Below are 13,807 nucleotides of genomic sequence, written 5' to 3'. Positions count from 1 at the left end.
GATATCCTTAGGGTTTCATGACTTATATTGTGAGTTGTAAAGACACAAGCAAAAGCCTCTGTTAATGAGAACTATTTCTCTCAAATTCCTTCGGACACATGCATGTGAAAGCCCCGACAAACGAGAGTTTCTGTTTTTTCAAGTTGTTTGGACACGTGGAAATGGATCAGCAGACTAATCAAACCTAACGGTGCGAGCCATTCACTTAACATCTTCATCTCAGCAAATTTTTCACTTTACAGCTTGACAACATGCTAAATTACAAATACCAAAATGTTTGACAAGTGGAAAGAAAATTACAGCAAAAGAACATACATTTTAACTATTTTTTTCTCTCTATAATTCCATTTCCCTCTTCACATTTTAACTTTTTAGTGCATTTTTTCACTTCCAATAATGAACAAATTGTAGTGTGATTAATTAATATGTATAGCATCACAATAGATCACATACAAGACTAAATCAAGATTAGGATGTTTATAATAAAATATTTAATATTTTATTTAATTCAAATATTTGTATAAAAATAGGCTCTGTGTAGATTATAAAATATATTTATATACATGAAATAAGAGATAATATATTAAAAATATTAATTCTTACGCATTTTCTTTTTTACACGATGTATGTGAGATGGTAATGTTCTTTTCTACATAGTGCACACATAAATAGCAATTTAATTTAATAAAAGAGAGGGCAAAGTGAAATTATATTTTTCTGCCTAGTGCTCATGTGAATAGCGATTTAATACAAATATTATTTCTTACACATTTGCTTTATTTCTCACTTTAAACTATTAATTAATAGCGATCCAATAAAAGAAAAAATGCTTGTTTTCATTATTATTATTTTTTTAATCAATATCTCAAACTTCTCATTAATAAAATCAAGACCACGCGGATTGCTCAAGTCTTACAATATCTGCGATACGCCCGGGTTATTATCCCACTAGGTTCTATCAATGACATGTTTTGTGGCTTTTTTTGCTAGACAATGGCCAATGGGCATCCCTATTTGCATCTCTAATGACCACACTGACATTGGGAAAAAAAAATTGAGTACCACTAGTGTATCTTCTACAATATGACCATACCTACTCCCATTTTGTATTGTTGACACCAAAGCATCAATGACCACCTTTGCATCACTTTCCAGGAAAATATTTTGGACACCCATAGCTTGACATATAAGGATACCCCAAAATACGTTGTCACCACTTCAACAGCACTTGGTTCCAAACAACCCTTCGAGAAACTCCTTGTTGCACAAACCCTTCCCTGTTCGTCCCGGACAGCAATGCCAATTCCAAGACCTCCTCCTTGTTGATCGAGAGTTGCGTTACAGTTAACTTTGAGCCAACCCTTTGTGGGTTTCCTTCATGCACCCTTCAGCCAAGTTGAGGAAATTTTCCCCCGAGCTTGCCATTTTCTGGAAGATCCTTAAACTTACACCCCACACATTCATGACCGAAGAGCATTCTCACAAAATGTGAACAGGTGTCTCAGCTTCTCTCCCACAGATGGGACACAATGGGTCTTGGATGATTTTTCTTCTAACTAAATTGTCTTTTATAGGTAAAAGGTTATTACAGGCCCTTCACATAAAATTCTTACCCACATTTTGAATATTCAACTCCCAAATCTCCTTCCACAAAGGACTTTTCCCCCACTCTTGCCGAACACCCAGCTTGAAAACTGTTTTCCTTTTCTTTTATCATGCGGTAAGCACTATTAACCGAAAAATGGCCCTTCACCGTCCCCCACCATATCTGAACATCAGGTTAGTTAGTAAGGCTAATGGGAATTTTTTGGATTACTTGTCGTTCTTCCTCACTAAACAGCTCCCGGAGTAAAGCCATTTTCCACCATTTTGTATCTGTGTCAATGAGGTCTCGCACACGGGATCGCTTGGGAGCCCCTGCTGAGGTGATTGTATCATAAAAGTAGACGGGAATATTGGCAATCATTTATCCCCCCCATATTTGCACACTCTCCCCATTTCCGACCCTCCAAATCAATTCCTCCTTCACAATGTTGCATGTTCTCCGTATACTCCTTCATGCAAAATAGGGTTTATTCCATACTTGTGCCTCAAGAACTGTGGACCTCGGATAGTATTTCGATTTCATTATTCTTGCCGTGAGACTGTTAGGACATTCCCATAACCTCCAGCATTGCTTGGCCAAGAGAACTTTATTAAAACAATGGAGCGCTCTAAAGCCCATGCCTCCACTAGACATTTTTGAAGATGAGATAGACAACTCAAAAACCCAATGTTGTTACTCACATCAATACGACCTCATACTTGTTGAGAATAATTCTACTCTATTAACCCACCATATACATTATGAGCCTCAAAACTAATACCAGCCCACCAAAAGAATAATGGGCTACAACTCTCAACACTTATAGGACAAGTCAAAGTAGAAGACCTAATCCTATCCTATGAATAAGCTTATATACTAGATATAAATCCTAAATTCAATTACTGGGCATTTGGCATACTTTTCTCTCAGAGATTGACTTAGGCATTGGAGTGAGACCCGCCAGCACCCCATCAGCGAGTTATCTAAATTGGTTATTGTCTTCCAGGAGTGCGAAGACTAAAGATCAATGACGCCTCAAAAAAAAAAAAAAATTGACGCCTCGAAAAACCACTAATCAAAAACTATTAGATTGAAAAACGTTCTAACAATATCCAATACCCAACACACATAAACCCATAAATCGTTTATAAGGGGTAGCTCAATCGGTTAGAGATCATACCTCATAAAGCGAAAATTACTAAATCGAATTATTTTTCTCCTTTTTTTTATATTGTGTGGAGATGTTAAAAAATAATAATAATAATAATTAATTAATTAATAATAATAATAATTTTTTTTTGAAAACCCCACAAATCGCCCATCATTTTGTCATTCCATAGTAATGCCCAACCGACCGCGACCATCCCTTGGCATGCTCAAATTCCCAAAAAAGTCCCGTGGATGCCACGTCAACTCCCACAAAGCTCTTAAATTAATCATTAAACAACTCCTAATCAATTCCTCCACCACCTAAATGACCAAGATTCACGATTATCTCAATACACATTGATTTCATCATATTCCATGCTCATTAGTTTTGGGTCAAGTCAACACTATATATATTTCATTCTATATTATTAAATCACAAATTAAATTATTTTATAAGTCTAAAATTATTTTTAAAAAAAAACTAATTTAATTATTTAAATTAATATTTTAATACAGTCAATCATGATGAATACGATTATTCCTTTTTTTATGTAACTTCACACCAATCTTTTTTTTTTTTTTTTTTAATTAATAAAACTGTATATAAATAAATATGAAATCATAAAAGAATATCAAGAAATTCAATACTACAAATATTTTGTACGTGGTGACATGACGTAGTGCTAATTTCTATGAATTAGATGTAAAGTACCCAACTTATGTTAATTAAAAATTCTATTATGATAATAGAATAAATATTTAAATAACATGTTAGATAAAAATGAACAAATAACAAACAAATTCAGAAAAAAAAAAAATTCAGGATAAAAATATTATTTATTTGTTCTCAAGGAAATTTTAACCAAAATTTTTTTTTCTCCCCCAAAAAAAACATTGCAATGTGAATGAAAGTTTGGGAAATACATTGGAGAAATTAAAAGTTTGGAAATATTTTGTAAATAGGGTAAATGTATTTTTCTATCAGAAAATATTAAATATGAGACGTGGATTTTTCAGAGAGAGAGAGAGAGAACCGCGAAAGCTAATCCCGCAGAAGAAAGAGTATGTCAAACAAATTTCCTCACCGAAACCCTAGAATTTGATTACAAGATGAAAACCCAGTTCAGAAAAATCTAGGATTTTGAATTGGGTTTGAAATTTGGAGCCGATTGGCATAGAGGTAAGCCTTTTTAGTCTCAATCTCTGCCTCACATTATTGGATTTTTTCAGTTTTTGTTCAGGCAGTGATCCGTGAGCCTTCGATTATTTTGGATAGATTCGTAATTCTTAGAAGTTCTGGATTCTGATTCTTATTGGATCCCATTTTGGGATTTGCAAGTTATTTTTGATATAAACTTGAATTGTCCCGTTGGTCGGGTTTTTTTTTTTTTTTTTAATTGAATCACTAGTCTTTGAGATCGTATATCTTAAAGTTTAGTGGAAACTGAGAAGAGGGTCTGAGTTTTTGGGGTTGATTTCGTGTTGGGCTTGTGCATTGGGATTAAGGCTTGGGGAGTTTTAATTGCATTTTTTGAAATTTAGCATCGAGAAGGAATTGTGGGTTCAGTGAGTTTGGGTTTGATTTAAAGGTGGCTTGGTGCTTTTGAACGTATATTTGAAAAAGAATTGTGGGTTTGTGAATGTGAGGTCATACACTGGAGATTTATTGAATTGGTGGGCTAAACTTGGCGCTGATTGCGGCATTTTGGAAATCAGCTCTGGAAGACAATCTCGGGTTTTGTGCATGAGAGATATTTGTAGAGTAGAAAGGAGATGAATCCCAAGCTTGTGGGTTTGGAGGTACAATGACTGGAGGGTCATTGGGTTTACGTACGGGGAGTTATGGATCACTGCAACAACAGGTACAGAATGGCTTCTTGCCGGCTGCTCAGGCAACACCAATACTTGTGCGAAAGCCTACGAAGATGCTTTTTTCTAGTTCAAGAGAGAAGGAAAGGGTTCTCCTCTTAATTTGCCGATATGCCGGTCGGAGGAGGGTTGCAATGCTCCTCTTGGTTGTCCTTGCTCTTTTGGTTTTTGTGTTCGGTTCCTTTATGGTTAATAAAGGTTTGTTTTTCTATCCCCATTCCTTTTTTCTTGACAGTCATGTTATGCAGAACTGGAATTATTGTCACTGGTGATTATGCTTAGGCACTTATTAGTTCTAGTTCTCCCCAGTTTGTTGAAAATAAAGCAGGGAATACATACAACATAGTTGGGAGCCACTGTCATTTTTTTTTTTTTAAAAAAAATTCAGTTTATTGATACAAGATTATGACCTGATAGAGTTGACTTCTCTTCATCTTTTTATTGTGAAGTTGAAGCTGGATTATTTGAGGCATACTTGCTATTGTTATGACTAGTTAACCCTCTATTTTAGGATTGTCGTTGCACTAATTATTTACTTGTTTTTCTTGTTAGCTGCTCTACTTGAAAATCCCGTGTGCTTCATGTTTTTGTTTTTGAATGATGATGTACCAGAATCGAACAGCACTTCACATATCGGAAGCATGAATCCCTATCTGTCAAATCATCCTGTGTCTTCAAATCCATCAGGAGTAGAAGATAATCTTGGTGATAACAATTATTCTAGACAGATCTCTTTGCAAGAAAGCGATCAGAGTGGAGCCCCATCTCCTCCCCCTCCTCCTCCTCCTCCTCCTCCACCTCTTCCTCCTCCTCCTCCTCCTCCTACTACTACTACTACTGCTGCTGCAAGAGCTACAAATGTTACAGGGTCTTCCCTTTCATCAGGCCATCTGTGTGGAAAGTTTGTATTTCCTCCTCCACCACCAGCCAATAGTAAAAGGATTGGACCACGTCGTAAGTTTGAGTTTTTATTTGAAATATTATTATTAACATAATTTTCGCATCCACTCACTTGTAATTTTGATGTTAAAATAAGTCTTTAGCATCTTAACATGAATTTATCAACTACTGTCCACATCAATGTTTGTTTTGGTAAAATTCTGTTGATTTTATTCTTTCACATTTTCTTTTTCAGCATGCCCAGTATGTTACCTCCCTGTGGAGCAGGCTATAGCTAGTATGCCTAGCTCCCCATCAATATCACCGGTGCTTCGTAATTTGACATATGCTCATGATGATAATCCTATCAAAACTGAGACTCATGGAGGCTCTGACTTCGGTGGATATCCTTCTCTAAAGCAGAGGAATGACTCTTTTGATATAAAAGAGTCAATGGCGGTGCACTGTGGGTAGGTTTAGGTTTTGTTCTTTGGTTCATTTTACTTAGATGTCATCTTCATTGTCCACAATGGCCTGTAAGAAATTTTGGCTTTTTTATTTTTATTGTTTCATCTGAATGAATCTCATTTTCTGTCCTTTTTCTTCTGGTGCAAATTCTTTTTATCAGATTTGTTAAAGGAAGTAAACCTGGTTACCAGAGTGGATTTGATATCGATGAAGCTGACCTTATGGAGTTGGAGGAGTTCCATGATGTTATTGTTGCATCAGCCATATTTGGTACTTTTAGCATAAGACACTCTGTTAATACTTGCTTAATTTTATACATATGATTTGCTGTTCCTCATGATTGCTCCTTTGCTAGGAAACTATGACGTTATCCAACAGCCCAGGAACATTAGTGAAGCAGCAAGGAAAAATATTCCTTTTTATATGTTTATTGATGAAGAGACAGAAGCTTATATGAAGAATTCCAGTGTCTTGGACAGCAGTAAGAAGGTTGGGTTATGGAGAACTATTGTTGTTCATAATATTCCATACACTGATCCAAGACGTAACGGAAAGGTCTGTTTGCTTTATTTTTAGTAGATTTATTTCTTACTTTTGATTCTGCCATTTGTAGCTCACATCAATTATGTGTTTTTTTTATTTTTATTTCCATTTTTCCTCTATGGAGGATATTATATTGTACCCACATTTGGAGATAGGTGATTGTGATATGAACGACTTCAATTAATCCATTTATAGTCAAGGGTAAAGTAGAAAATGCGGAAGTACACCTTTGTTTTCCATGTAATAGTTTTCATGTATCTTTATAAATGCACAAGCAGATGCATGCAATTTAGCGATCATTATATCTTTGTTTTGCCTTTACTTCGTAAATCTGAATATATTGACAGTGATAAAAGTGATTACCTATTTTGTAAATATTGATCAAAGTAGAGAGCTTGACTGAGATTAGTATTTTCCAGTCTGGATCGGATACAATGCATAGAAGCAAGTGCTTGGATAAGTTATTTCCAACATTGGACAATGATGTACTTTAAAGTAGAGAGATTGCCTGAGATATCTTATTATTGGTATTTTCTCATCTGGATCAGATACATAAATGCATGGAGGCAAATGACTTGTATGGTTATTTCAAGCTTGCCTCCTTTTTTCTGCGGTGGTATACATGCTCTCAGATGACGTGAACTTTGTTTTTGATGTTAGGTGGCCCAGCAATCTTTTATGGGAAAATTTTGTGATAAGGAAACTTATTTAAGTCCTTAAGTGTTAGATGTTGTTGACCCTGTATGCACTTGTGACAGATTCCAAAGCTTCTGTTGCATAGGATCTTCCCCAATGTCCGGTATTCTATATGGATTGATGGAAAGCTCCAGCTTGTTGTGGATCCATATCAAATTCTTGAGAGGTACATCCCATCTTCTATTTGTGTTAGCCTCTCATGCTCATGTTATGTGGAAGCTTGAAACATGGGTAGCTTAATATAAATCAAGGCTTGAGGCGAGATGTTTACATGAGGCTTTTTAAAATTTGAAATAATAATATAATAAAATTTTGTATCAAATATAGCATAATTTTATTTAAGAATGATTCTTCTCACTGTGTGAGATGCAAAATTACCAAGCAAATATTTGGATTTAAATTTTGTTAATATATCATTTTAGCAAATATTATATTTAATTCATTTAATATTTCTTGTAACATAGTTGATTCTAAATAGGATTTTATTAATTTTAGGTTTAAAAAGCTTATCTTTTTTCTGAGGCAACCATTAAGGCTACTGTCAATAATATTCTATAACATACATTTGGAAAAGATTTATTTATTTAATTTTATTTTTGTATGTAGTTCACTTATTTAATTGGAGTATTAATTTTTTTTTTGCAGAACTTCTTTTAATTTTTTAATAATAAAAGCAAATCTAGATCATTAATATCGGAATACATGTCATGTTTTAGAAAGTTTTTTAGATTAAGACAACAATTTTCAAACTATCACCATCTATAAAATTAAATACGAAATCAAAGACATCCATATATTATAAATTTTTGAACCTCCTTTGTATTAAGAAATAGCTTAATCTACTATGGATATGAAATAATCACTACTAATATTTTAATGATTGCGTTGTCTCATAACCAATATTTTCATCAAGTTTTGTTATATGAATTATATATTTTCCATGAAATATAGGTTCTATTTTCATTTCAATTGTAATATCTTTAGATGAAATCACGGCAAATGTAAATCTATTATATTTATAATTTTTTAAATAAGGAATAAGATCTTTTAATCTATTTTCAACTAAAATCAATGGTGTGTGTGGAATCCCCAAAAAATATTATTACTTAATCAACTAGTTAAAAAAAAAAAGAGAAAAGGAAAGTAAAGTAATAGTAGATATGTAAAGAGAATATATGAGAGAATATGTAGATTTTGTGAATAAAGATAAATGGGAGATGAGTAAAGGGTGAGATGAGGGATTAATAGAGTGGGTGACTAGAAATCGTCAAAGAAAAGAGCAGAAAAAAGAATTTAAAAAAGGAGTAGAGTTAATACTCTTCGAGCATTCTTTGTAGCCTCACCAAAACTATTTTTTTGTTATTTTAGTGAGGCAATTTGGTGAAAGTGTCTAAAATCTTCAATTTTTAGCCTCTCCATTTTAACCCAAAATAAATGGTGAGTGAACAGTACTCACTATTATAGTGAGTACTATTTACTCACCAATTAAATAAAAAAAATAGTTTCTCTCCTCCTTTCTCTTTTATGTTTCTTCTCCTCTTTTAATAGTTAAAGAAATAATAAACAAATCTTTGAAAAAGAATATTTAAATGGAATAGTGAAAGTGAATTGCTAAAATAGTAAGACTGTTGAGGGTGCTTTAAAAAAATGAGTAGTTAAATAGAGAAAAATGTACTTTTGATTATTTTGGTGAATAAAATTTAGTGAGGTTGCTAATAATACTCTTATGTTATGGCTCATAGAGAGGTAGATATTTAAAAATTGCTTTCTATAATTATATCATATTATAGGTTAAGTCAACTTTATAAAAAAAAGAAGTAATTTCTCAAATTGGAACCTTTTCTCTCTTCTTTGTAAATTAATTAACTTTTATTTTTTTCCATGTACCAATATATCATTAGTTAAAAAAGCTATTTTTAAGGGGCCTTAGGCAACCACCTTAATGGCCTCATCATCTAACCGACCCTGGCCTGAAGTAGTGTTAGTATACAGATGATTTCTATTACTAAACAATGATTTATCTACTTTTCTTGATGTTGTGCTTCTCTAAGTAGACAATTGCCAGGAATGAGGGGTACTCAAATCCCTTTGCTTCCAAAATTATGACCCGAGCTGACCTGATCAGTCGGCTTCCAACTGGGGTTGGCTTGGGGTTTGGAATCCATTTTAGATTTCCGATTGATGTTGGGTTGGAAGTTGGAATAGGATTGTCAGGAGAAGAAGAAAGAAGAAGAATACACTGGAACACACTCACTCTCTCTCTCTAGTGGCCACCAATTTCCAAACCGACTTCTGCCCCAACGTTGTCAGGGTTGGCTTGGCTCGGAAGATTGGGGTTGCAGATCAGCTTTGGAAGCCAAAATCAACTTCCGACTTGATGACGGTCAGAAGTCGGAACTGGCATCCCGACCCTGATCTAGCCAGTGCCTAGGCGCACCAGGAATTGTCATCAATATTCTTACGTACTGTGGCAGACCTTAGTTTTGTTTGCATATGTCTTGCTGTATGTCATCAATTATATATAATTTTTGAGCTTAGGAAGATCTCTCCTGTATTATGCAGGGTAAGACATCAGAGACTTGGCAACATATTTATGTTTCCAAGAATGTTCATTGACCCAAGGGGCATAATTGCATATTTACCTGTTCACTAGTTTTATTTTGCTTCAACATTTATAATTTCGATATATTACATTTTGAGATCTTTTTGTATGGGTAAATTGTAACCGTCAATAATGGTAACTGATGCAAGTTATCTAATTGTATATCCTCTTGATTACCTGCTTTATTTTTAAGCATCTGTGGCATTGATGTTCATACAATGGGAGGCAGGGACATGATTATCTGAACTTTTCAGGAAATGATATAATTATTTTTTTAACATAGATGGTTCAATTCCTAAATACATTGTTCAGGTTCTTGTGGCGCGAAAATGCTAATCTTGCCATCTCAAGACACTATAAACGCTTTGATGTGTATGACGAGGCTGAAGCTAACAAAGCTGCTGGGAAATACGACAACGCCTCCATTGATTACCAGATTGAGTTTTATAGAAGGGAGGGTTTAACACCATATTCTTTGGCTAAGCTTCCTATAACTAGTGGTAGGTGCATGATTCATGCATACATGTTTGCAACATTTATACATATTTGTGCAGTTAGGTCTGTTATGTTTATGTTTGCATATGTTGGCTGTATGTATTTCTCAAAATTAAGTATATTGCTTTATGAATGAGTTCTGCAGATGTGCCTGAAGGTTGTGTCATCGTAAAGGAGCACACTCCCATCACAAATCTATTTACCTGTCTATGGTTCAATGAAGTTGATCGTTTTACTCCCAGGGATCAGTTAAGCTTTTCCACAGTGAGGGACAAAATGATGTCAAAAGTTAGTTGGAACATCAATATGTTTTTGGACTGCGAAAGGCGTAACTTTGTGATACAGGTTAGTGTTTGCATTTTGTCATATATATATATATATATATATATATTCCGAGCATCTAACTGTAAATATTATTTTTGTTTGTTTTCTAACAGAAGCCTATTTTAACCTAAGATGTAATTCTAGTTTACTCGGATAAAGAGTCGGACAGCCTGTTAACACATTGACCTGTTCCACTTTTCTTCAAGTGGCTTAGTTTGCATGAGAACATGCCATTAGGTCACTCAATTTTTTTCATTTTTTCCCCTTTCCTTCCCTAGAGAATGCTAGTCCTATATGTTTTCTTCCGCGGTTTCCAATCAATGGGGAGTCAAATGCCTCTTATAGGGCAAGGGCTTCTTGCATATAGAAGATGCGGTTGGGTCCTATATGAAGGGAGTCTAGTGAAAAATATTTGTCAGGGTGGAGAAGGTTTTCTTTACCCCTTCTATATTTTATATAATTTGAGCCATTCTTTTGGATTTTTAGCATTTGAAGGTTAAGTATCTATCTCCAGGAGTGCATCCATTGGAGGAATTTGTCTTCCCCAGAAGATGGTGGGAAGGTTGAAAGGTCTTTTATTGCAACCTAGTGTCTGTAAAAACATGTTAACAACATTTGAATAACAAAATAGGCCTGTTTAATATTCTATGTGAAGTGCAGAAAACTGGGATGTCAAATGGCTCGGTGAACACTTTGCATCTGTCTTGTTTTCTTTCTTGAGAGAGCGTATTTTCAATATGTGTATGAATAAGAAGTCTCTTTGTCTTGTAAAAAAAGATATGCCACAGATTTTTATTTTATTTTTTTGGTATATGCTCAGTCTGAATTTTTTGATATACAGGCATACCATAGAGATTTATTGGAGCAGTTGTCTCCTCCAGTAACTCCAGTTGCTCCGATAATCCGTTATCCGCCTGCTTTGCCCAGTAATAATCCAAGTGTAAAGTCTCCTGTGAAGAAGAGTAACAGGCGAAGAGGAGATAAGAAATCCGGTCAGAAGCGTCATCGTAAAGTTGTTGCGGGTAGTAGAGACAACAATCCATTCTAGTTCCATTTTTCATATTTCCTTTTTTTTTTTTTTTTTTTGGCTAAAGAAAATGTGATCTTTTTGTTTTTCCTTTTCTTTTTCTTTGATTCAAATTATACATCATGGGTTAGGAAAATGTGGTTAGATGCATGCAGGATATGGTCCGAAGGACAAAAAAAGTCTCAAATTTTTGTTGCAAAAGATGTTGATAACTATCCATTTTTGTTGTAAATACCTTATTCTCCAAATAAGTTTCATACAAGTTGCTGCCCTTTTCTCACGTCTTTCACACTCTTGTTTTCCCAGAGGTGAAATGCTATTGTTTCCAAGATTCACCTCTTTTATCAGTCTTCATTTTCTATTCTGGATACATATGCCCTTACCCTATTGTATATCCTTGACCATGGGGGAGATTTCGGTCTTTTGAAACAAAAGTTGTGTATATAGTGTCACGTCATTTAAAAATTTTAAATAATGTGACACAACTTGGGTACCTCTAACATGTGTGCGCTTTGCGCCTTTTTTTTTTTTTTTTTTTCCCTTTCTTAAAAAAAAAGCTTGTTTTATTTTTTATTATCTTTTACTGTCATTCTCAAAAGAAGAACCATCCATCCCTAACAGCTGTAGGGTAGACTTCACAATGATGGTGTCCTCTTTAGAGATCTCAATTTGTAGCATATAATAATAATAATAAGATATAGGTTGTAAGATCGTTGTCAATTGTCACTGGTTTGGTGTACAGACCAAAACAATACAGCTAGTATATATGATAAACTATCCCATTATTGCTTTGCGTCCATCGATTACAGATCAAAGGATATCAAACCAATTTTAAAATTAAAAGAAAAGAAAAAAAAAGTAATATTTGAAAAGTTCAAAGCAAATCTGAATTTGGAAAAGATCTTTTCAATTAGAGGATAAGTCTCAACACAGGATCGCATTTGTTTTTAGCTTTCTTTGTCTCCTTCCAATGTGCACTTTAAGAAGAAAATATCATCAAATGGACGGACTCTCAGCAGATTTTGTTGACAATCTAGTTTGCAATTTCATGTCAAAGATATTATAAAAGATAATCTAATTTGCAATTTCATTTCAAGGATATTATAAAAAGTCCAAACATATGTCTAATAAGTTTGTTGTCCGAATTGTTAGAAAGAATTTTTATAAAGCCCACTTACTCAAGTAAATTAAAAACTTTCACATTTCTTGTTCGAATTGCCAACAAATTGTTAGAGATCAGGATAAAAAGTCTCATGCAATGAATGAATTAAAATGGAGATATGAAGTCTGTAGGTGGCAGCAAAAAAGCAAGCTTTCATTCCATTGAAGAATCAACCATATGCCCTCAATTGAAGACATGAAAGAACTTTTTGGTAGCAAAAGTTATTGAAGAAACCAATAATATTCAAGATCACCGCAATGCTTCAACAAGGACTTCACTCACACAGGCAATATAATATCAAATGGGCCTACTATGATTCCAAAAACCAACATCGTTTTTTTTAAAAAAGCCAATAAATAATAATGTAGACCCATGAGAACATGACCCACATATGTTCAGTTGCTTTGCAGGACAAGCAAGGAAGTCACCAGAAAAGCATATGGCATTTTCAGCATGGGTTGGAGGGTATGGAGGAGGGAGCAATCTCTATGACATTTTAAGGCATTAATCTCCGGCTCACCCGTATGGGACCATCCCACAATTTCCCACCTTTCTATGTCCCGAAAGGGCCAAAACCCCAATAAATATATAATATCTTCCAAATATACCTATTGACGTCGTTGACGTAACACTTTCTGCTCTCGCTCTCTTCTCGTCGTCCTCAAGAAAAACTCCCACTTGTAAGAAACCCTTTTCCGTTTCATCTCCTTTTGGTTCAGGGTTAGGGTTCTGGATCAAAGGTTTTCTTTTTCATTTCTCTGTCTCTCCGTAGATATTTTGTTACTGTTTTTTTTATTTTTTGGGGGGCGGGGGGGTTTCTTCGTGTAGGTTTTTTAGTTTCAGTCCTGGTTCTTTTGGGGTTCATTTGGGTTTCTAGAAGTGATCAAGTGAAACCTAGGATTGGGTTCTGGTCAATATATCGTATCTGGGTTTCCTAGAATTTTAAAATGGGATTCATGGGCAAGGATTGATTTTGATCAAAGGTTGCAGCTTTCTGTACTATGATGC

At 34.5% G+C, this 13,807-nt stretch overlaps 1 protein-coding gene across 2 annotated transcripts; it reads left to right on the top strand.

Moving 5' to 3' along the window:
- Positions 1-3,726: 3,726 nt before the first annotated feature.
- Positions 3,727-11,908, top strand: LOC132175466 (probable hexosyltransferase MUCI70). Of its 2 annotated transcripts, XM_059587419.1 has the most exons (10): positions 3,727-3,914; positions 4,451-4,801; positions 5,156-5,557; positions 5,739-5,952; positions 6,111-6,220; positions 6,306-6,505; positions 7,252-7,355; positions 10,104-10,291; positions 10,432-10,631; positions 11,452-11,908. In XM_059587419.1, exons 2-10 carry the CDS (start codon positions 4,540-4,542, stop codon positions 11,656-11,658), a joined length of 1,887 nt encoding a protein of 628 aa, XP_059443402.1. In that variant the 5' UTR covers positions 3,727-3,914; positions 4,451-4,539; the 3' UTR covers positions 11,659-11,908. The 2 variants fall into 2 exon arrangements, with proteins under 2 accessions (XP_059443402.1, XP_059443404.1); XM_059587421.1 differs by having other exon boundaries at positions 3,728-4,801; positions 5,216-5,557.
- The last annotated feature ends 1,899 nt before the right edge of the window (positions 11,909-13,807 follow it).

The sequence above is a fragment of the Corylus avellana genome, chromosome ca3 (assembly GCF_901000735.1).
Source record: "Corylus avellana chromosome ca3, CavTom2PMs-1.0".
In the NCBI taxonomy this organism is placed as follows: domain Eukaryota; kingdom Viridiplantae; phylum Streptophyta; class Magnoliopsida; order Fagales; family Betulaceae; genus Corylus; species Corylus avellana.
The sequence above is the reverse complement of the archived record's forward strand: the minus strand, read 5'-3'. Positions and strand labels throughout refer to the sequence as shown.

Excerpts from the sequence above, each read along its gene's own strand:
- LOC132175466 (XM_059587419.1), top strand. The coding sequence starts at position 4,540 with ATGACTGGAGGGTCATTGGGTTTACGTACGGGGAGTTATGGATCACTG. Across the intron at positions 5,558-5,738 it reads TAAAAGGATTGGACCACGTC|CATGCCCAGTATGTTACCTC; the intron begins GTAAGTTTGAGT and ends TTTCTTTTTCAG. Across the intron at positions 6,506-7,251 it reads ATCCAAGACGTAACGGAAAG|ATTCCAAAGCTTCTGTTGCA; the intron begins GTCTGTTTGCTT and ends CACTTGTGACAG.